We start from the raw sequence: 23583 nt of genomic DNA on the forward strand, positions 1-23583 counted from the left end.
TGGGGAGCGGGAGGCCTAAGCCGAGGGCGAAGCGGCACCTCTCGTCCCCGGGAGGCAGATGGCAAAAGCTGCTTTTCTCGTTCTCGGCCGGCCTCTGTTGCCCGCCCTAGGAGCTTAGTTCTTCCGCTGTTTCCCCCCCGAAACCCCCAGATCGCTTCTGCCGCTGCCTCTACCACCAGCTTCCTGTTTATCCGCACTGCGCCTGCGCTGGAGACCGGCTCAGACCGGTCCCCTCAGCCCGGCTCCCCCTCCTTATTCAGGGCCAGCCTATTGCGATCCATTCGGCAGGGAGAAGTGGAGGCGAGGAGACGCGAGAAGCGGAAGGTAATGAAAGCAGCAGGATGTACCACTTCTGTTCGCCACCCTCCAGAGCGAGCCGGGCGCCCCGGGACGGACAATTACCCCACCCAAAGAAAGGGAATGTGGGAGGGGGCTGCAGTCGATTGGGGCAACTGGGAAAAGCGGGGGTAGAGAGGTGTTTACTCTCTCAATGCGCAGGCGCGGAAACGAAGCCTCTAGTTCTTAAAGGCGTAGGAAGGAATTGACCTATTTCTATTGGGGTCCTTCTCATAGGTTGGTTCCTTACGACGGCCTGACACGGGCTCGATTCTGTGAAGACCAAACTTCGAGGTGCTCAGCTAACCCCTGTGACTTGAATCGTTTTCCTCTACCCCCGGCTTGGCGCTCACCCCTTTAAAAAATTCCACCATTCGCTCCTTCATTCCGCAGACACCTATTGAGCTTGCCTCGTGCTGGGCTGTAGGGTCACTATGAGCTCACAGCGTAGTGGTGGAGACAACCAAGTACACACACAATCCCCGTAAGGTGTATCCAAGTGTTAACAGAGTGCAGAGAGGGGACTGACTTCATCCTCTTTGGGGAAGAGGCAGTGACCATGACGGTTTTGTGTTTTGAGTTGGATGTTAAAGGATGAGGAGTTAGCCAGAGTGAGTACTGAAGAAGAGAACACTCCAGGCAAAAGGACCGGAGTACAAATGTAGGGAGGGGTGAAAAGGCCAGGTGTGTTTAGGAATGGGGAGCGAGCGTGCATTGTGAGTGAGAAGTGAGATCCCTTGGGCCTCAGCATAAACATCAGTTCCTTGGGGAAGCCTTCCCTTAGCCCTAGACGGGCTTGCATCCCCTTGCTATATGTTCTCAGAGCTCCCTGTAGTTCTGTCAGAATGCACTTTACACTTATGTAGAGAGATCTGTCTCAAGGTGTGAGGTGTAAAGGTGAAATAAGCATCTCAGTCTCATTGTGATTACTAAGGCTTGGTATTGTCCATCTTACACTTCAGTTTCATATTTGGCTCCTCCAGTGGGTAGCTCAACTTGTAGCTCTAAAGGCTCTTATAGCCCATGTTTGTTTGTTTTTATTCCGGGAGTGTTGAGATTGGGGTTAAGGGCAAGCATTTCCTTAGGGGATTTCCTGTGATAACAATTGGGAGTCATAAGCAGCTTCAGTGGATCCTGTGATCACTCGGGGGATTTGGGGACTGTTATTCCAGCTGACCCCAGCCTTTAGTCTCATGACACTTTACTCTTTGCCTCTCACCTCACACCATGATATCTGCTAGCAAGTCGGTAGCCACAATTTCATCTCTCCACAGTCCAGACTCGGGTCTGTGGCCCAGGCAAGATCTACTTTCCTTATCTGTATCTCTCAAATCTGAAGGGCAGTTCTTGCTACACACTTTCTCTCCATACCACACCTACAATAGGAATCAAAATTTAATAGGCCTTGTGATAAATATTTGTGGATAAATGACATAGGGCCCTGCTCTCACAGAGTGTACATTCTTTTTGAGGAAACAGGCCATAATAAATTCAATACATACACAGGAACTCAGTTTGTGATAAGTAATTATGAAGGGAAGAAATGGAGGGAGGTGATAAAAAGTAACCACAGCAAGGAGGGGCTACTTTGGGTGGAAGAATAAGCAGTGATCCAGGTGAGTAATGACAGTGGCTTTGACTAGGGAGCAGCAGTGGAGACGGAGAGGTGGTACACCTTTGGTGGTGCAATTGGTGATTGATTAAAAGGGGGTAAGAGGGAGAGTGAGGGAGAGGAAGAAATGAAGAATTCTCAGTTTTGACCTGAGCAACTAGGTGGATGGTGTCATTTACTGAAACGGGGGATACTTGGAAGGCATGAATCAAAGTTCCATTCTGAACATGTTAAGTTTGAACATTTCAGGCCCACATGAATATGTCAAATAGATAATTCTGGAGCTATAAACTCAGGAGTCCTCTGCATATAAATGAAGCCCTGGGGTTTACTGTGATTTAGAGAAGAGGCTCAAGTCTGAGCTGTGGGGCCCAATGTTGTTTAGAATTCCAGTTGAGAAGGATGAGTCTGCAGGGGAGGGGTCAGAAGGGTCATCTGGAAATGTAAGAGAAAAACCAGGAAGTATAAAATACTGGAAAGCAGGAAAGGAGGGTGTTTTGAGACTGAGCAGCTGACAACATTCAGAGTCTGACGAATGGAGAGAAAAAAGTCAGAATGTTTTCTTCTGGTTCCCATGTGTGTGCTGTGGTTCTGGGGCACTTCCTACTTCACTAGAAATTCTCAGCTCAGACTCCAACTTCCCTTGAATGTGGATGTACCCTAAAATATAGAAAATGTCTCCATACCTAACCTAGTTATATACACACACTCACCATGCTCATTCATCCAATCATACAATTATTGAGTGCCTATTATTTGCCAGGCCTTGAGGACAAAACAGTGAGGTGGGGAGAACTTAGTCCAGGCACTCAAGGAGCCCTCAAGAGCTTACAGTGTATCAAAGAAGACAATCACTCAAATATATAGTTATAAACTGAGATGTGCCATGAAGGAAAAGTATAGGGCACCATGAGAGCCTATCAGTGTCACCTTGTTTAAATTATGCATGACATGCACAGCATCCATCTTTCACACACAAATCTCTACTGTGCCACAAGGCTACCCTGAACAGACTCGGGGGACTGAGTCTAGTCTCAATCCTCCTATAAATGTGCCTGTTTCCTCTTCTCTACAATGGAAGGCCGAAAGGTAGACTGAATCACAGGTTCTTAACCTAGAGCCCATGGATGGGCTTCAGGGATACACAAATAAATGGAAAAGTAAAGTGTGCATTTTTTTTTCCTTCTGGACAGTAAACCCATAGCTTTCATCAGATCCTTCAGAGGTGTTGTGACCCAAAGAAACCCAAGGACCTAAGGATCAGATAATTGTGTGATGTGAGTGATATGAGCCAGGACAGATGGCAAAATGATGCACTTTGGAACTATTTGTTTCTTGGATACCATACCCTTCCCTTGACCTTGTCAGTGTGTAGAGTTATGGAATAGAAGGCCTGATCCCTCTTCTATGGATGGCTAAGCTTAGTAACTATATGAAGGTACCTTAGAGAAAGAATGGGAGGAATCTACCATTGGTGGCTACTCTCCTGGAACAAAACAAAAAAAGGTTCCCACCCCACAAAGGAAGTCTCTATTACCCTAGTATCACCTGCTCCATGGTCACCTGCCCTGGGTCCACTCCATCTGATCCATTCTTGGCTGGAGTATAGACATAAGTGTAAGTCCATACTGGAGGCAAGGTTGGGATGTTTACATAATGAAATTTTCATGAGAAACTAAAGAGAATGCTCCCCCTCAAAAGAAAGCACTTTGAGATTAACTGATGTCTGTAAATTAGAAATTCTTTTTTTTAAAATATATTTTATTGATTTTTTACAGAGAGGAAGAGAGAGGTATAGAGAGTTAGAAACATCGATGAGAGAGAAACATCGATCAGCTGCCTCTTGCACACCCCCCACTGGGGATGTGCCCGCAACCAAGGTACGTGCCCTTGACCGGAATCGAACCTGGGACCTTTCAGTCTGCAGGCCGACGCTCTATCCACTGAGCCAAACCGGTTTCGGCGTAAATTAGAAATTCTTGATTCAACTTGTAATAACGTCTAGACAAAAGACAGTTGGTTTGGCACCATCTTTTAGACATTAATATCCTGTCTCTTCCTTGTCGTCTCTAAGGGGAGAGATTCCCATGGGTGCTTCTCTGAGGTCAGGTAGGTTTCCAGCCCTTCCAGAACCTGTGCCTTGGTCTCCTGCCAATGGTTGGCCAAACTATGGGAAAGAGAGGCACTTTCTTTGGGATCTAAAAGGTTTCAGGAAATGAGTTAGAGATATGTGGGGGGTGGGAGAGACAAAAAGGCGGAGACAGCAGCCTGTGCATAGCCATTGTGTTTTATTGGATCTGGTGTATTTCTTATTTTACAAAATATACAGAGGAGCCCAAAATGCAAAGCAGTCAACAGTGTTCTGATGGGAAAGGGCGCTTCCTAGGGGCCCTTCCCCTCAGATCCTAGCTAATGGGACAAGCAGGTATATTCAGGAGTGGCAGCATGGCAGGGGTGCTGTTGGTGATATGGGACCTGGATCCTATGATTCCTGCCTTCTAGGTGTGTTCAGGGGCATCTCTGGGTAGATTTAATAGAGCAAGAGGAGACACTAGATGGGAATTGGGGAGGCTATCTGGGGGGTTGAAATAAAGCCTGGGTAGATCACAGATTCTAATGAATGCCCCCTCACTGGGTTTAGATGCTATGCCTGCTTCCCTCCTTCCCTTTTCTTCTAATGCATCCACTGGGTGGTCCCTGACTCACTCTATGCTGGTAGGCTGAACCTTTGGCAGGAATCAGCCCGGACATCTCCCAGCCATGTTCTTCTGCTGCCAACATACAAACAGGAAGGAAGGAGAGAAAAAAATTCTAGGGATGAGCCAGACTTCACAATCCCAGGATCTCTTGGTATACTGAACATTGTATGGAAAATTTCTGGGGTGTTTCTAAGGAGCCAAGGTCTTCTGAAGAGCCTGGAAACTCATATTCTGGTGGCAGACCTGTGGAGCTCAGAGTCATAGCCTTAGTTCTCACAATCTCTAGGCCTTTCTGCTTTATACTCCAGCTACTTCCTAGGACTTAACCACAGCCTGAAGCCCAAGAGTTCTCCCTTGTCCCTCTCCTACGGAGCTCTCTAAGGCCCTGGTCTGAAAGGCCAATCAGTGCCAAGGACAGAGCAACCTGTCTGAGAAGGGAGTCTTAAGGACAATGTTTATGGTATCAGGGATGGGGGAAGCACCGTAACAGGAGAAATTTTGTCTAGTGTTGTGGTTTCTAGAGTGGGGGTTGGAGGTGGAGAACCACTTCATTCCTTCAGCAGGGGCATCCTTAGCACTGTCAGGGAGGGCGTGGAGCTGTTGGGGATTGGGAATACCAGCGGATACACTCTGCCCACTCCCTGGCTCCTTCAGCTCCAATGATCTGAACCACTGAATCCCCAGGCTCTTGGATTCCTACAGGCCCTAGGGCAGGGCTAGGGTGAGGAGAGAGCTAGGAAGAGAAAGATGAGGTCCAACTGGACTAGGGCTAGAGCATGGTCCCCCCACAGGACAACTGACCCCCTCTCCTGGTGAGCTAGATGACATTGTCAAAGAGCTGCATGGACCTCATGATGTTCTCATCCTGTAGCCATGGTGTGAGAGAGGCAGATTGGAGAAAGAAAGAAAAAGAGCTTGTCAGAGGCAGGGAGAGAGACACTGAGTCATAAATGAGGACATTCAGAAACACAGAGAGGCAACGAGGAAGGAGACACCCAGAGAGACCAGAGGTGAAGAATGACAGGCCTCCCCCAGTTGTGAAGGAACAGGATTGGGAGTGGGGGTGAGTTAAGGAGCCTTCTCCTATATCATTGAATTAGGCCCTGAGTCCAGACCAGGGAATGTGGAGGGTGGGGACCTGTACCTTTTGACAAGATTCAATGAATTCCTCAATGGTCACCACGCCATCCTTATTCCTGTCCATCTTCTGCAAAAAGGTAGTTCGGAGGGAGAACAGGATGGATGGCGGGAGAGAGGCAGGTAGAATTCAGGCAAGTTCCCTACTGGGACCTCACCTTCTCTTCACTCCAGGACCCTCCAGCCTACCCAGTCCCAAGCACCTGGAAGAAGCTCTCCACATGTTCCCTTGGGGCCTCCTCTCGGAGTGCAGGATACGTATACTTGCCCATCATGTCATAGATAGACTTCATGATATCAAGCATTTCCTGTTAGACCAAGAAAAAAAGAGGATCCCTCTTCAGAGCCTCTAGCCTCCAAACCAGGAGGCCTAGGCCCTAGGGCACGCATCACCCTGCTGGTGATGCATATGTGGGTCACATTTCCTTCCTATGGGCCTTTTGCACCCCCTTCAAGCTCTTCAGTTGCCTTGCATACCTCCTTGGTGATGCAGCCGTCCTTGTTGAGGTCATACAGGTTGAAGGCCCAGTTCAGCCTGTCATCTATGGTTCCCCGAAGAATCACTGACAAACCAGCCACAAAGTCCTGGGAAGGAGACAGGGGGGGAAACGTGTCTTTAGATACCCTTTACCCAACCTCCTCTCTGGGGTTGGCCTATACATTCTGGCCCTGAAGCCCTAGGCCTCCCCGGCCCACCTCCTCCAGCTTACCTCAAAATTGACTGAGCCATCATGGTTGGTGTCAAAGGCATTGAAGAGAAAAGTGGCATATGTGCTAGAGTCTGAAGAATATGTGGGGATCAGTAAGCTTGACTTCCAGACAGCAGAGGGCTTCCTATCTCTATGGGATTCCCCAAGCACCTCTTATCATTTGGCATTCCCAGCCCCTCCAGACCCCTCTCAGCCTAGAGACGAACAGCTGCTTCCTTTCAGGCCTGTCCCCTCACCTCCTTGAGGGAAGAACTGGGAGTAAATCTGCTTGAAGTTCTCCTCATTGACAATTCCACTGGGACATTCCTGAGGAGTGGGGAGACCAAACTGAAGACAGAGACAAAACCCCCTTCTACTTACTCTTCTTCCATACCCCTCTCTCCTCCATGCCCAGAGATTCCCAGAGAAGGACAAAATCTTCATGTCTCCCAGAGGCTCACCATGCAGCTTTTCTAATGGGAGGCAAGACTTCTCCCAATACACAAATAAAATAAAATAAAATAAAATAAAATAAAATAAAATAAAATAAAATAAAATAAAATAAAATAAAAAAAAAACAAAACACAGAACTAACCTGGCAGTCTGGTCTGCCCATCTCAAACAGGCCAGAACTCCAGCTAGAAGTTCTGTCTGGGCGGGGAGGAGGAGGGGGTTCTCCTTCCACCTCCCCTTCCCTCTCACACCCCAAAGCCAGGCCACCTTTCTGAGAAGTCCTGGATAGGCCCCGCCCCTCCTGTCCCACCCCTCACCCAGTTTAGCCTGGCTTTGCACTCACGTTCTTGAAGCCTCGGTACAGGACCTGCAATTCTTTGCGAGTGAACTTGGTTTGCTCTTGCAGCTGCTCCAGACCCTCGGGGCGGTGACACACGGTTGACAGCTCAAACTCATCCTCCACGCTGTCTGCGAGGGTTAGGGGGGACGAGGGGAGGAGAGCCGAGCCTCAGGCCCGGTCCCCACAACCCTTCTTCAAAATCACGGACCCATACATCCCCCTTATCTCCGACTCCAGGGACCAGCCTGCCAGTTCACTGGACCCCAAGCCAAGGACATGAAGGCAAGGAGAGAAGACACTGGTCAGCTTCAAGGTCTATCAGCCCAAGGCCAGTGCCTGGTCCCAGAGCCACGGATCCGACCCATCTCAGGCCCCTGGCCCCTTGGTCCCTGGTTGGAGGGAAAAGCCCCAAGCCCACCTTCATCCCAGAAGGGGTTGGAGTAGTAAAGACAGGTTCAAGAGGGGGCGTCTGAGGATCCCAGCTCTGGGACTTACCAGACGAACTCAGATCTGCCCAGTCCCGGTCTTGCCTTTTCCAGATCCTTCCTTCCTACCAAACCCCGTCTATCCCAGCCATGCCTGAGCCATGCCCCGTCCAGCTCCAGCCAAGCCCCATCCAGACACCACCCCTGCCTCCGCCCTGGGTAAGTCTTAGCCAAGGCCCCACCCTCGGCCCCATTTCAGTACCCTCCCCAGCCCCCCGACATCCAGTCCCCAGGCAAATACCCCCACCCCGTGCTCCCGAAGCACCCCCGCCCCCGCCCCCACCAGGAGAGTAAGTCACCTGGGTCCAGCGGGCGGGGTCTGTGGGGGCGTAGGGAGGCTGGGGCAGCTAATGCTGAAGGGAGCGAACTGTCACCGAGAAAGCTGAAGACCCGGCCAACTGCAAACACACTCCTCACACTCACTGCAAATCTCACAGACCTGCGTGTTACAGTGCGCACACCCCAGCCCCGCACGCAGAAGCACACAGGACGAACGGGCACAGACACACGAAATGGACCCCACGCACGCGTGCTTGAGAGACTCACGCCTGTCCTTTTTCCAAATCGATCCCCAAGTGGGATCAGGAATCAAACACTCTCAAATAACTACAAAACGGGCCTTTATAGCTTGCAAAATGAAGTATGATCTTGTGACATGGACAAGGCCCAACTGAAGAAACAGGCCTAGAGACAAAGGGAGGTCACTCAACTGGGAACCAGGTGGCCACTGGAAAATCCAAGTATCCTGGCATCTGGTGGAAGGAGCACTCCATTCGCATGGGCGACACACATCTTGACAACCAAAACATGCCCAGGACAGGACAAGAGGCCAGAGTCGTAGACAACCCAGCTAAGCCAGGCACAGACCCGCACAGCCGCCTGGACCCGCCCCGGCCACTCTAGCCACAGCACTGGGCTCAGGCCTCAGCCCTACCACACTGGCCACGCCCAAACACGCAGGCCCCACCCACTTCTCAAGCAGGCACCGCCCACAGACACTCAGGCCACGCCCTCAAACTGGCCACACCCCACAACCAGTTCCTTCTGCAAGAGGTAGCTACTCACTCTTGTGCCAGCCAGCGCCCACCCTACCGACACATTGGAGACACACACACACACACACACACACACACACACACACACACACACACGCTCCCGACACACCGGTCCCACCCCACACAACAGACCCCGCCCCGGAAGTACAGGAGCAGCACTTGCTTTCACTGACTGAGGGCAGGGCTTGGGGCCCGCAGCATGGCAGCAGCTGGAGGAACCGCTGCTTCAGCGCTTTTTTAGTAGGCCCTGGAGGGTGGCCTGGGAAGAGAGAAGACCCCAGGAAGGCACATTAACCCCCACTGCCCCTCCGTTCCCTTTCCCACCGTCACAAATTAACCCCGGTTGGGGGCGGGTGTTGGGGGAGAATTAAGAGGAGATGGCGCGGGTAGCTGGGGCTGGGTTAGAGGAGCCAAGTGGGTTTCAGAGGCATGGAAAGCCCACCGAGGCAGCTTGGACACCTTGCATAATGGGATGCCGCCAGGGACTGCGAGGCAGCGGGGGAAAGTAGCATTGGCTTCAGTGTCTGCTGACCCAGTGCCCTTGCCTCCAGTGTATGGCTGAACCTCTGAGGGGGACGTCCAACCCCAGGATTGCCTGGGTAGGAACACCTCTCTCTCACAGACACATTCAGACAGGCATGTATAGTGACACATAGAATGATAAATGACGGAGTAATGGATGTCATAGTGACAGCCTAATACCCAGTAACTCACACCCAATGGCCTAATTAAGCAGGCTTCAACACACACACACACACACACACACACACACACACACTGACCTGAAATTCCTTAATACAAACATAAACAAATGTGACCTAGGAAAACATATACATGAGGACCTCTGCAGGCCATCTTACACACAGCATGATCAAACCACACAAAACACACAATGAGCCTGGGACATCATGACACACTGCGTTAATGACACACTAAGACCTTGTAATATTATGCCACATATCAAGGTCACAATGTCACATATCGATTATCATACTGTGACCTATGTGCCCATGGCACCCAGATACCTAAGACTGCACCCCACCCACAGAATCCCTGTCTGTCCTGGATGTGCCCACCTTTCTGTTCTACAACTCCTCCTTCTAAGGCACCAAATCTTCCTACAGTGGAACAGAGTTCCTCATCAGCTAACTCATCCACCGTAAAAGCATCCCTTCCCAGTCCGTTCTAGTATGGCTAACTCTTTGAAAGGGAAATCATAGCAAACTTTGAGGCAATAACAGAACTTAAGATGAGTGTTTTGGTGTGAGCCCACTGATCACCATTTGTCTCCCTTCCTCTTATTTACACGCATGTCCTACAGCTCTAATTGCATCCTAAGGCGACCCTCCACATTCATGTGTGCCTGTCTTCCAATTGCACCCACCTCCAGACTCCAGGGCCAGAGTCCACAGGTCCTGGTGTAGACACCGAGGCCCCCAACTTCCTTTGGTTGTAGGTTATTTGGGCATCCCAGCTCCCACATGGGCCCTGCCCTCCCAAGTCAGTCTCCATCTTCAGGAAGTAAGTGCTAGAAGTCATGGCCTTCTCCTCCAACATGTCCTCTCTCCCTCCTCCGCAGCAGGAGCTATGGAGAGGTGGGAGGGAGGGAGTGGGTCGGGTGGGGGATCGATGTCAGCCTGGCCCCTGGCCCAGGACTCCATTAGCCTGGACTTTGGTTTCACAAAGCCGGATTGCACCTGGGGACTTTGGTGGTAGAGTTGCCACCAGACAGGGGAGGTGGGGATGGGGGTAGGGACTCCCGCCCTCTTCCAACCACCACCTCTTCGCACATCCTCCTTACCTGCTCCCAGGACTCAATCTCCTCCCTCTAGGCTTCTCTGAAGGTAGAAAGAGAAAGGGGCTGCCTTCAGCCTAAGGGATGCTGGGTTTCCTAGATGACTCCTCTTCCCACTAAATAGTCTAAAGGGGGTGGCAAGTTAGAGCCCAACTGATTTCATCTTTTTAAAACGGGATGAACCCCAGTTCATGTAGGACCAATTCCTGTTCCCCACCCCATCCCAATAAATGCAGCAGAGGATGGAGTTTTCTGCTCTTACTGAACACTAGAGCAGGCAATGCATGGACCTTCCTTTTCTCCCTAGCTCCTTCCACATCGCCCCATGCAGTCCTCCTATCATGGTTCTTGCTTGTTTTCCTGCCCCTGGTGGAACTGGGGAACAGCCATGCTATGAAGCTGCACAGCTCCTGCTGTAAAGAGGAGGCAGAGGCCAAAACACTCTGATGGAGGCAGAATATGTCCCCTCCCTACCTCCAATATCACTCGCCCCACTTGACTTGGGAGTGGAGTGGAAAATTGATTTCCCACTCCCAGTGTCTGCACCTGGAGACCATTCTGCCATTGGATCCTGAGAGGATATGGGGGCTTAGGAAGCAGGGTCCCAATCTGACCCACCCCTCACCCTCCTGCCAGAGCTGACCTGTAAATGTTTCATTCACAGTGTTCCTTCTCCTGCCCCTCCAGAGCCCATCCCCATCCTAAGTCTTGGGTATAGAACTGTTACATTATCAGGAAACTCTGGGAACAGCCACACACACAATCTGATACCCGAAGAGGCTAGCACATACCCTGTCCTCTCAGGCACAGTCACATCTACCATCTGACAAAGCCACATACTCTGTCACTTTGACACATTGAATTACATCCCTGTCACAGTACACAGGCTCACATAGTCACACTTTCATCCTTTATCAGCTCACACATGAACACACACAATCATATCCCCTGTATCTGTCACCCACTGAGTCCACAAACACTCTATTACTTATACCTGCAAGGATAGAGGTGTGGGAATCACACATCTTCAGAGCCGTTGTGGGCCCCTGGCCCCAAAAGGGACTCCCCAGAAGTCTAGTGTTACGTCAGGATTCCCGGAACCTCCTTCCTCTACCCCAGATATCCCTGCTTATCTCCAGACCTCTCCTCATATCTCCCAGACTTCCCTTATCTCCATACCCTAGTCCTCCTGCACCACACCCTCATCATTTCCTCAAACACCCTGTCCACTGGTCTTCTCTCTTCACCTCCCAGTCCTCCAGATTCCCTCCTTACCTCCCCTAGATGCCCCACCACAGAGTTCCCCTCTTTACCTCTCCCAGATGTCCTGTTCCCCAAGATTCCCTCCTCACCTCCCGGAGATGCCCTATTCCATCACTAACCTGCTCACTCCTGCTCCCAGTCATAAGTCAGAGTAGCCCCTCCCCAGTGCTGCAGGCGCTGTCCCTCCAGCCAGCAGCCCAGAGCTGCCCAGGCACCTGGGTTACCTTCCAAGGAGACAGGCTCAAAGAGGCCAAACTGCTCCAGGACCTTGACAAACAGAGCGAGGACCACAAGCACGGCGACCATCTCCAGCCCTTCCAGGTTCATGGTGGGCCTGGGGCATGGTCCCCAGGCTGAGTCTCCGCACGCCGCACGCCGGCCAGCCCTACTCACACCACCTCCCCCTCAGGCTCCCCATGGACAGTAAGACTGCCGGCAGGCAGCCTCCCTCCCCTTCTTCTCTGGATCTCCTCCCTCTCCCCACCTCCCTCACCCCGCCCCTGCCCCACTGGCCTCCCAGCCACAGCTTCTTCCTCTTCACAGGCCACTTCAGCCTCTAGACTGGCATCTTCTTGGAAGCCTTTGGTGTGAAGGATATGGGCCAGGCCAGGCCAGAGGAGGGATACAGTGACCTGACTCTGTCCGCAGGACAGCTTCCCCCAGACACCCTGTGGCTACTCTGTGCCAAAGGGAGAGGGTAGAAAGAGGAGCTGTCCTTAGGGAGAAGGCAGGGAAGGGCAGTGTGAGAAACTACGAGTAAGTAATAGATGTATGGGTCAGAATATGTGATGGGTGTTTTCTGGTGTGTATATTCCTGTGTTTGTCTGTATGGAGAATACGTGTCTGTGTGTTTACACCTGATTGTGCACCTGTCTATTAGGTGTGTGTCTTGTGTTTAGGGGTATGTGACCTGGGTGTCTATGGTGTATGTGAGAGAGTGTATTGGAATATTTCTGAGTGTGTATGGGTGTCAGTGTCTGTGTTTTAGTAGACTTATGGGCTGTGGGTCTGAAGACTGGTAATATGGATGTGTCTATAATTAGGAGTCCAGGTCTCTGGTGGTTGTGTAATTGTATCTGCATGGAACTGTATGAGAATATAAGAGGGAAGAAAGCAGTGACCTCTCCCGCCCAGAGGACACTACCAGCATCGATTGCAGTTGCCATGGAGACAGTGGGAGTGGGGCGAAGCATTCTCTTCCCACTGGCCACAGACAGGAAAATTGAGGCTCAGAGAGCGAGAATTAGGCCCAATAGCCTGGGCAGGAAAAAAGTCTGCTTAGCCTTATCAGGACCCCTTTGGGAGGAGACTTATTGCACCTGCCTTTGGGACCAAGAGACTCAGTTTCTTGGGAGAGAAGACACTGTGCTCTTCCCTTCCTCCCTGCCTGCTCCTAGGGAACCATTACTGAGCAGATGGAGAAGCCCAGGGTAGAAGAGAAATCTGAACTCGCCAAGGGCACCACCCCCACTGTCCCCCCCCCCCCCAACATTCCTGGAACTCCTCCCCCATCTTCCCAGCTCCTTCGGGGTCAGTGGTGGTGGTGGGGAGAGGCCTGCAGAGCCAGTAAGCCAGAAGACTGGGGCTGCTGAGTTACTGCACAGCTGAGTAACACTGATTGCACACTCACTGTGTGTTAGGTAGAGTTCTATGTGCTCACAGACATTATCATGCTGAGTTTTCACAATAAACCTGTGACAGCAGTAGAATTATCCCCACATTACAGGTGGTGAAATTAAGGCGAAAGAAGGTAAGATCAGCATCAGGGCCTCAATTTTAAACCAGTCTGACGGTGAGCCTACTGCACTCTAAACCACCACACTACACTGGCTCCCTTCTTCGACAGCTTGCCCACCAGGAGGCCCAGTTTAGGATGATGGACCCCAGAGGAAGCCCTCTTTCGCGGTCCAGTTCTGGAAGACTGAGCCCCAGTTGTGGGGTGGGGGTTGGGTGGGAGCTGGTCTCACCACTTCGAGTCACTGATTTGTAGTTCTACAGGCCACCACTGGGGGTCAGGCCATATCTTACCCATTCCTCCCCCAGCACCACTCCCCCCTCCAAGCCCAACATCCCAGGAAGGTGTTGGAAGGAGGGGAGGAGGGGAGCCACCGCAGACTTGATCCTCTGCTTCCCCTCCTCTCCGCCCCCAAGAAGAAACTCAGGGACTGCCTTCAGGTTCCCACACTTTAGAGATGACAGATTCACAGGTGAAACCAGCAGACATCTTCCTGTCACCGTCCAAATTCCACATCTGCGTTTACCCCGCCCCTCACCCTCACCCTCATCGGCAGATCTCTCTTTCTTTCAGCCAGTTTGGCCTCCTCGCTGTCTCCCAAATACACCAAACTCGGTGCTCTCTCTGTGCCTTTGCGCCCCCTGTTCCCTCTGCCTGGAATGCCCGCCCTTCTGCTCTCCTTGGTCCTACAGTTCTTACCTACTGTTTGAAGACATCTTAAATTCCCTTCCCTTCAAAGCCTCCAGCCCTCAGCGGACTCTCAGGTACCTGAATTTCTATCGAACTCAATGTTGGGCCTCAAAAGTCAGCACCTAATTCTGGAATATATTAGTGCGAACAATAAAAGGAGGCAGCCTAGCATACTAGGTAATTGTTAGGTTTGATCGAACAATCGAATCAATACCCCTCCCTGGGGAACTGGCTTTTCAGGCCATTTCACTATGGACATTCCCTTTGCTTAGGCCACATTTCACTTGCGGTGACCACATTCCATTATCTCCCCTCCGGGTATGCATAAAGAAGTCTCCATCCAGAACAAGCCCGCCAAAAGTCCTTTAAAAGCCACTGACTCCTGTCACTGGGTGCTGGAGCCATCAGGCTCAGTCACCTGGTGTGCGGATGATCAAATAAATTCGTGATCCCTCACCCTTCTGGCCTCTTGCTCGTGCATTCCTCCTTCGGTGACCTAACAGTAATAGCGTGGGCCAACGTGCCAGACTGTGTTCAAATCCCAGCTTTGCCACTTAATTTAATTTGCAATTAAATGAGCAAGTTCTTGACCTTTGTGTGCCTCAGTTTCCCATCTCATGTTTGCTGGTTGGAGTAAATGAATTAAAAATGGAAAGCTGATAGAATAACTCCTGGCACAGAGTAAGTGCTGAAGTGTTTGTGGCCATCAATTATTTATTTATTTATTTATTTAATCCTCACCTGAGGATATTTTTCCATTGATTTTTTAAAATATATTTTTATTGATTTCAGAGAGGAAGGGAGAGGGAGAGAGGGATAGAAACATCAATGATGAGAGAGAATCATTGAATGGCTGCCTCCTGCCCGCCCCCTACTGGGGATGGAGCCCACAACCCAGGCATGTGCCCTTGACCAGAATTGAACCCAGGATGCTTCAGTCCGTCCGAAGGCTGATGCTCTTCCACTGAGCCAAACAGGCCAGGGCTACATTGATTTTCAGAGAGAGGGAAAGACAGAGAGAAACATCGATGTGAGAGAAACACATCGATTGGTTGCCTTTGGCACGCGCCTTGACCAGGGCCCAGGCTGGGGAGGAGTCTGCAAGTGAGGTACATGCCCTGGATGGAATCGAACCCAGGACCCTTTGGTCCACAGTCCGATACTCTATGCACTGCGCCAAACTGGGTAGGGTTGTGACCGTTATTAATAACATGCCACTCACCCCTTATATTTAACAATACACAAACTGTTTCCACAAACATTGTTCTCTTCATACCCTTCTTTATCCCCTCCTACTTCTCATGACAACCCCATGAAGTAGGCAGAGTGATTAGTGTTGTGCCCATTTTATTGATGAGTTAAACAAGGCCCAGAGAGATAAAAGGACTTGCTCAAAGTCACCTAGTTAAATGATGCAGATTTGAACCCAGATATTACTGGATCAAACCTGCTTCCTCAACTAAGTTCCTAGAGGGCAAGTTCCTAGAGGGCAAGGATGTTAAAAAAAAATGTATAGACAAATTGAATGCCAGGCTCTGAGTTGGTGCCTGTGAAACAAAGATGAACCAAACAGGACTCTGGCTCCCACTGGGCAGGGAGAGACAGCTCGCTGAGAGAACTACAAGCCATCTAGTCATTCAAAAAATACTTGTTGCATGCCTACTACATGGTAGGAACTGTTCTAGGCAAGCCATGAAATGATCTATAGTAAAAACTTTCTAAGTGGGAGGCCAGGCAAAACTTGGAGAGGTTATTTTTTGAGTTGACTCTTAAAGTATGGCTACAATGTCAAAGGACCATTTTAACAAAGGGATAATTTATTGAGCGCATTTTGTGTCCTGGATACTTTACATATATGAACTCACTTAGTCCTCATAATAAACCTGGTAGATAAGGCCTATTATTCCTGTGTTTATAGCTGGCATGGTTAGAGTGAGTAGTAATATACCTATTTTGCAGATGAAAGAATTGAGGCTTAGAGAAGTTATTTTCCCAAGACAGCACAGATGATAAGGGATAGATGAAAACTTGAACCAGGCCCTGAACAGTGTGGTTGAGCATTGTCCCATGCACGGAGAGGTCATGGGTTTGATTTCCAGTCATGGCTCATGCCCAGGTTGCAGGCTTGATCCCCAGTAGGGTGCCTGCAGGAGACAGCTGATCAATGTTTCTCTCTCCCTCTCCATTCCTCTCTCTCTCAAGTCAGTAAAACAAAATTAAAAACTTGAACCAGAACAAATGATCTGCCAGCTCCCTCAGGCTGTCTCTCCAGTGCATGTGGATATGGAAAGGAATCCTGGATGACTGTAGCTTACTCACCAGGAGCTAAAAGTGATAAGACCAAAAGGGTCGGAGTCCATGGAGCCTTGAATGCCAAGCCAGACTATTTGCATTGAAATAGTACAGCATCATTTCCCTGACCTCTGATGCTGATTCACAGATGGACAGATTGACAACCTTGCAGCCAATTGCCATGTCCCTGACCTTCCACTTTCCTCTCTCACTCCCACCCTCAACCTTTAGAGACCTTGACTTAGCCTTGACCCAGCCTTACAGGGACTCAAGGTCCTAAATCAATCAGGCCTCTGGTGGGAGGGTCTGTCAGAAGTGAAAGAGTGAGTCATTTTTCAGGTTCTCCCTTCTCCCTGCTCAGAGACCTCTCAAGTCTCTGGACCCTGTGAGAAACTTGCCCAGATGTGTCCTCCTCTAGCACCCTCTAGTTCTTTATTCAAAGGAGTGAAGTCTTTTTTAAAAGTATGTTTTTATTGACTTTATTTATTTTTTATGTTTTTGGTGGGTTTTTTTTTGTTAATCCTCACCAGAGGATATTTTTCCATTGATTTTTAGAGAGAGTGTAAGGGAGAGGGAAAGACAGAGAGAGAGAAATGTCAAGACACATCGATTGGTTGGGGGCAGGGGATTGAGCCTGCAACTGAGGTATGTGCCCTTGACCGGAATCGAACCCAGGACTCCTCAGTCTGCAGGCCGATGCTCTCTCCACTGGGCCAAACTGGCTAGGGCTTATTGATTTTGGAGAGAGAGAAATGGAGAGGGAGAGAGAGAGAAACATCAGTGTGAGAGAAACAGATCAGCTGCCTCCTGAACGTCCCCCCGGGGATCAAGCTCAAAACTCAGGCATGTGTCCTAACCCTGAATTGAACCAGTGACACCCCAGCGCACAGGACAACACCCAAAAACCTGAGCCACACCAGCCAGAGCAAAGGAGTGAAGTCTTCATGGAAGTGCTTCAGACAGAGTGAAGGCTCAAGGGAAAACTTTCTTGAAGCATTAGGTGGGCCCTCCCTGGTTCTCTCAAATCTCAGCAGACATACTCCTATCATTTAGTCATTCAAACCTTGTGGGGGACCCACCCTATGTTTCTGTCCCACTTTCTCTATCCTTCCTCCTCCAGTGAAGATCCCAGCCAGTGAAGATCCCAAGTGTTCTCTCTCATCCCCCGGCTCCACTCTCTCCCAGCCAGGCCAGAAGATACAGCAGCCCCCAGCTGTACCAGGTGATTAATGAACTCCTAGGCCTTTGGGCTATTTTGGGGCCTGGAAGTCATGCCTGCTATGATTGAGAACTGGCCCTGCCAGGCTCTAGCCATCTGTCACTGAAGACAGGCCCAAGCAGTGGGCTTGGGGGACGCATGCTCCCCAAGCAACTTCTAAGTATGACTCTGGCTCAGCCCCATCTCCCCTCCTTCTGAGGAGCACAAGGCAAAGAGAGGCCTGTCTGTACTCCAGGGGATCAAGTGGATACCATGGAGAGAGCCAGAGAACTACAGGTTCCAGAATGCCCCAGGGTTAGGTTATTTTGGCCTCCTTGGGGCCAGATGGGGAGGGGATGCTGGGTTTTCCATGCAACCCTAAGGAAACCCAAGTGGAAGTGTGTACAAATAGCAGTGCCCATAATTCCCATATCATAAATTCCACAAATCCCACACCAAAGTACAATCTTGTGAAGGCTGCACAACTAATTCAGTGTGACTCGGGAACCCCCAACCCAACTCCAAAGCATAAAACTCAAGTACATGCAGTTTCACTGTCACAGAATCCCAGGGATATGCAACCTCAGGGACACACAGTCCCAGCGTTCACAACCCCACTGATGCATGCACAACCCCCTTAGTGCAGACTCTTAGAGATAGACAGAACAGTGACATGTAATCCTTATGCCACACAAGTTTACCCACCCCATCATGCATGAGCTCACTAGCGGAGTTCATGTTGGCCCAGTCCTACCTCAGATTTTTTTCCTCTGGACACTCACCCCAGTCATCTTAAGATCCCATTAAACTGAACAATTCAGTAAGGGGCTGTGCTTTTCCCCTGCTCTGCTGCAAGCTTCTTCCCTTTATCCCTGTGGGGTGTTCCTGCCTCCTGCGCCCACCTGCTTGCAGCCCCCTCCTCTGCCCTCAATGAGCAGCCCTGCCCCCTCCTCCACCACGGGGAGGGACCATGATGCCCATCTCCTTTCCTCCTTGACAACCCCTGCTCCTCCACCTCCTCGGTAAGGAGCCCTATCCCTACTCCACTCTGTCAGGGGTACTGCCCTTTAACCCCCCTTTTTTTGGCGGGATCCTGCCCCCTCCATCTGCGAGGAGCCCTTTCCCTCCCCACCTTTGTAAAGCTCCTGTCCCACTTCGCTCACTTTTTGAGGGGTCCAGCCCCTTCCTCCCTTCCTCCTACCTGGCGACAGCGACCCAGTCACCAGCTGGTAGAGGGATCGTGCTGCCTGCCCCAATGGGCTCCTGCACCTGCGGGGGCAACGGTGCATGATTCCGCTGAGAGCGCAGTGGCCAAGCTCCGCCCCCAAGGCCCGGGGTGGTCGGTTTCCGCCTTGTGGGCCCTGCGTGGGCGGCGCGGGAGGGCCGGACCCGCAGCACCAGGACCTCAGACAGCAGAGCCTCATTCCACGCCAGGTCTTCTCCGGACCGCATGAGGGGAACTCGCCCTAGCCCCAGCATCTAGAGCACTGAACCCCAAAGTTCCCAGACTGAAGCGGAGGGGGCACGGGGGAGGGAGGGGGGAAGGGGAGGCGGGGCGGGACAGCGAGGACTCTCTTCATAGCCTTCTTTGGGAACATTTTCTGGATTTCTGTTGGGGAAGAGCCGCACCCACGGCTTTTGAAAAAGGAGTTGGGGGTAAATGAAATCTTTTATTGCCCTTCTTCAGCCCTCCCTCTGCTTGTCACACCCTCCTCTTTGCATTTTGGCAGAGATATGAAGGGGTAAGAGGTGAGAGGACACAGTTGTCATGGCAACTTCCCACACTTCCATACTTCCTGGACCAATGCGGGAGAGCAGGAGGGAGGAGGAGGAACTGGCCAGTGTATTGGGCAATGAAGAAGGGCAGGGATGTGCCCTTACTGATCTTTCTCCTGGCTCCAAATTCCTTTCTCTCATAGCTGTTTGTTTTGTGTCCCTCTGTCCCAGCAGGTTCACAGATTCTCCCATTATACACTGACTGCCAGCCAAATGCATTGGGAGAAGCCACCCTCTTTATAAAAAACAAAAACAAAAACATTTTTATTGATTTCAGAGAGGCAGGGAGCGAGAGAGCTAGAAACATCAATGATGAGAATCATTGATCGGCTGCCTCCTGCACGCCCCCTACTGGGATTGAGCCTGCAACCCGGGCATGTGCCCTGACGGGGAATTGCACAGTGACCTCCTGGTTCGTAGGTCCACGCTCAACCACTGAGCCACCCCAGCAGGCGGAGAAGCCCCCCTCTTCTCAGTCCGAGCCCTGACCTCTTTCCTGAATTCATTCCCACCCGGCTTTACCCAAAGTAAACCCTTTTCATTACCCACTATGCTTTCAAACTGCTGGGACAGAAGGGACATAATTCCACTCCTCTCGACTGGCATCCCGTATTTTTGTTTGAAAATCTTACGTTTACAAGGCAAGAGTCGCCGCCGAACACCATGCAAATCTTGCCCTTTGATTTGGGAACATCCCCATACAGAATCAGCTCCGCAGGCATAGCTCCTTTAATACCACACGGGGGCGCCCCAGTCCGGGGAACAATATTTATGGCCAGAAGGACGTGATTCCCGAGATCCCAGGCCAGCGACTGGAGCTCTGGCCTTGGCCAGCCAGGTGCATATTCTCTCATCTTCTCCAGTCCTTCCTTTGTTTCCAGCTAGGAAAGGACCGCCATCGATCACTGACTTTCCCCACCCCGCCGCACTGCCAAGTGGCCCTGCCAGGCTGGTAAGACCGGGGTGTTAGATGCGGGCGGGGTGACTCTCGGACTGCCCACCCCCCGCCCCTCCCGCTAAAAGTCTCGGTCTGCACAGGGAGGATACTTTGGGAGGTGGCCCGGCCGCACCTCTGCCCTGAACGTTCTTCAGTACCGTGGACAACGCCTCCCCGGCAGGTTTCTGCTCAGGCGCCTCTGAGCGCCCAGCGCTTTAACACAGGGGGCATTGCAACCCCATTTGTCTTCCGCTATAAAATAAGCCCTCCTTCGAAAGGAGAGACCCTGGGAGTCCTGTTTCTCTTTCAAAGCCGTGTGTAGACCTTGCTACAGAGAGGATGCTCATGACACAGAACATGATTCTTGATGCTTGCCAACATTTGACCTTTCTCTTTCCTTTGGAAGGCAGGAGATAGTATTCCCCATTTCACAGATGAAAAAAGTGAGGCTCAGAGAGAGAAAAAGTCATACATACCTGGTATTCACATTTCCATTCCTGCACCTTCTACTAAAAATGCTTCCCCACCTTCACCCAATCAATCTTTGATTCAAACAGCCAAGTGAGGAGGGGATGATTCCATTATAGGGAGAATCAATTAAAGCAGGAAGCAAACACCGACTAATGTGGTGCTAATAAGTGCCCTGGGCCCTTACGACTCTCAAGGATCCTGAGATGAGGACAGTACAGAGCAGAAATAGACAGCTGGACCTTTGGATTCCATCCAGATCTGAGGCACATCTAGGGCACATCTGGGGCCTGCCTGAATGGAAGGGCTTCCCCTTCTGGGGGTCTGAGCATAGGAACTAGGCCCTCCGCAGGCTTAGTGAGCCAGAAAGACACTTTCTAAAGGCATTACATTCTAGTCCTCTACCCCATCCCCAAGTCTTAACCTCATTTCCTTCAGGACAGACAAGGATCACAGCCTCCTTCCACCTCCCCAACTTGTTTCACACACAGAGGAGACACTCTCCCTCCTCCCATCTTCTGTTAAGAGTTTTTGAGCAGGCTGCACAATGAGAGACAGAAACACACACGTACATGGAAATGTACACAAGGTGTCACCCACACAAACACATGGATCTGCTTACCAAACCCAGGAATGTGCACAGGCACAGATGCACTGGTCTCACATACCTCCCCAATGTGGGGGAGAGAGGATATCTGGGCAGCAAAGTGGTTTGGGGGACATTTATAAAGGGAGGCCACATGGCACCTCCCAAGCTAGAGCTTCTTTCTATCTCTGGGTCTAGAGGGAGGCAAGAGAGTGCGTTTTCCTTTGGGTTTGGGTGAAGTTCTGGGAGGGTTGTTGGGTATTGAATGAGCTTCAGGTATAAGAATGATCTCTGAGTACTTTATGGGGTGGGGTGGGGACCTGACCCAGCACCAACCAAAGCCCAGGGCCAGGGGCCAGATGCTGCTCCTAGGAGCCAGGCTGGGTAGCTAGGACACTAGAGTCCCTCCTGGGTCCACCTGGGCTACTTGTGGAAAACATGGGGGAAACAGTGGTGTGTACTAAAGATCTTCTGCACCAGGAAGCTAGAGAGGCAGCTAGGGTAAGAGGCGTCATAGACACTCACAAAGCCCCACTGAAGATACCACCACATGAAAGTGCACAATCGGCATCAAATGTCAATATAACCCACATAGTCTCACAATCACAACACACAACACAACCCACTTTAACAAATGCTTGCCCCAGGAAATTCACAACGTCTTACAGAGAGACATACCACCATAAAGTGAAGCCCTGACACTAATGGTAGTCACATGCCACTTCATACGGAATCACACACTCAAAGCACAGAGTTGCACATAGAACAGAAACACATGGTCAAACAACTTCATTAGTACACTCAGGGTACTACACAACCTCACGCAAACATCTGACGAGATCATACAATCCCACAGCCACATACAATCATGCTCACCCTGGCTGTCACCAAGCCCAGGGCACATGGCAACCAGCGGTGGGAGGCGCACACATATATTTACTGTATACACAGACACACACACAGAATGACAGGCACTCACGCACCTCCCACCAGAACCCTCCTGCCTTGTGTCATAAGGGCCCACACCTGCTGCCTCTCCCCACCTGCCCACCTACTCTTCCCACCCCCTGCCATTCCCCCCTCCCGCCGCCCCCCGTGGGACCCAAGACTTTGAACTTGTGTCCAGGGGCCCAGAACAGCAGGGAGGTGCTTGGAAATGGGGCAGAGTGTGGGTAAGGGCTTGGCAGGGTCAGAGGCTTAAGGGTTTGGAGGAATGGAATCTACCCTCCCTCCCTCCCTCCCTCCCACGAGCCCCGATCCACCGACTCACCAGTGAGCTGGTCATAAGATCCGTCCAGGTCTCGGGAATCGGACAAACTCTCCTTGCGACCCTGGCCCCGCATGGCCCCCGGCGACCCCCTCCCGTCCCTCCCGGGCTGTGGGAGGGGGCGCCGGGTGGCTGGGATAGGGCGCTCACACGGCGCCCCCTGGCGGCGGAGCCCTCGGCCGGGGCTGGGGGCCAGGAGAGTCTGGGCTAGGATTGAGTCTGGGGACCGGGAGGGTCTAGAGCCCACCCAGGGGTCCTAGGGCAGGAGCGGAAGGGAGGCTTGGGCAGTAGGTGAGCGCAGAGCTTGAGGCAGAGCCGAGCTGAGCGCGGAGCCGGAGCCAGCCGCCTCTTTCCTCCCGCCCCCTCCCCGCGGCTGTCACCACTGCCTCCCCCCTTTGGCGCTGCCGGGATTGGCTCCCCCTACCCCCGCCCCCTCCTCTTTGCAGCTCCGGGAGGCACCCGGTGAAAGGGTGAGCTGGGAAGTGCCGGGGGAGAGATTGGCTCTCCAGCAACACTACCCCCTAAACCCGAAGCCCTGGGTCTTGGGGGTGGAAGAGAGAGCGGGGCCAGAAAGGCCCCACTGTGAGGAAACTCCGCCCCCAATTCTCCCCCACTAAGCCAGCACTGGTCGGGTAAGTCTCCGTCCGAGTCCTGTTAGTCCGTCTCTATGTAGCCCCTATTTTTCTCTGTTGCTCTCTTCCTATGTACGGGTCTCAGTGCCTCCCCCGCCCCCTGCCCCCGCCAGTGCCCACCCAGCTTGAAGGGGGCTG

The 23583-nt window shown here is 51.6% G+C and overlaps 1 protein-coding gene across 1 annotated transcript; it reads right to left on the reverse strand.

The window, feature by feature from the left end:
* Positions 1-4227: 4227 nt before the first annotated feature.
* KCNIP2 (potassium voltage-gated channel interacting protein 2) lies at positions 4228-23152 on the reverse strand. The gene is given in 8 exon segments (XM_079793389.1): positions 4228-5767; positions 5770-5854; positions 5988-6092; positions 6262-6369; positions 6495-6565; positions 6731-6800; positions 7270-7394; positions 22817-23152. Coding segments are annotated over 8 exon segments (669 nt in total). The 5' UTR covers positions 22890-23152; the 3' UTR covers positions 4228-5735.
* Between the last annotated feature and the right edge of the window lie 431 nt (positions 23153-23583).

This window comes from Cnephaeus nilssonii (assembly GCF_951640355.1).
Source record: "Cnephaeus nilssonii genome assembly, chromosome: 16".
Lineage (NCBI taxonomy): Eukaryota > Metazoa > Chordata > Mammalia > Chiroptera > Vespertilionidae > Cnephaeus > Cnephaeus nilssonii.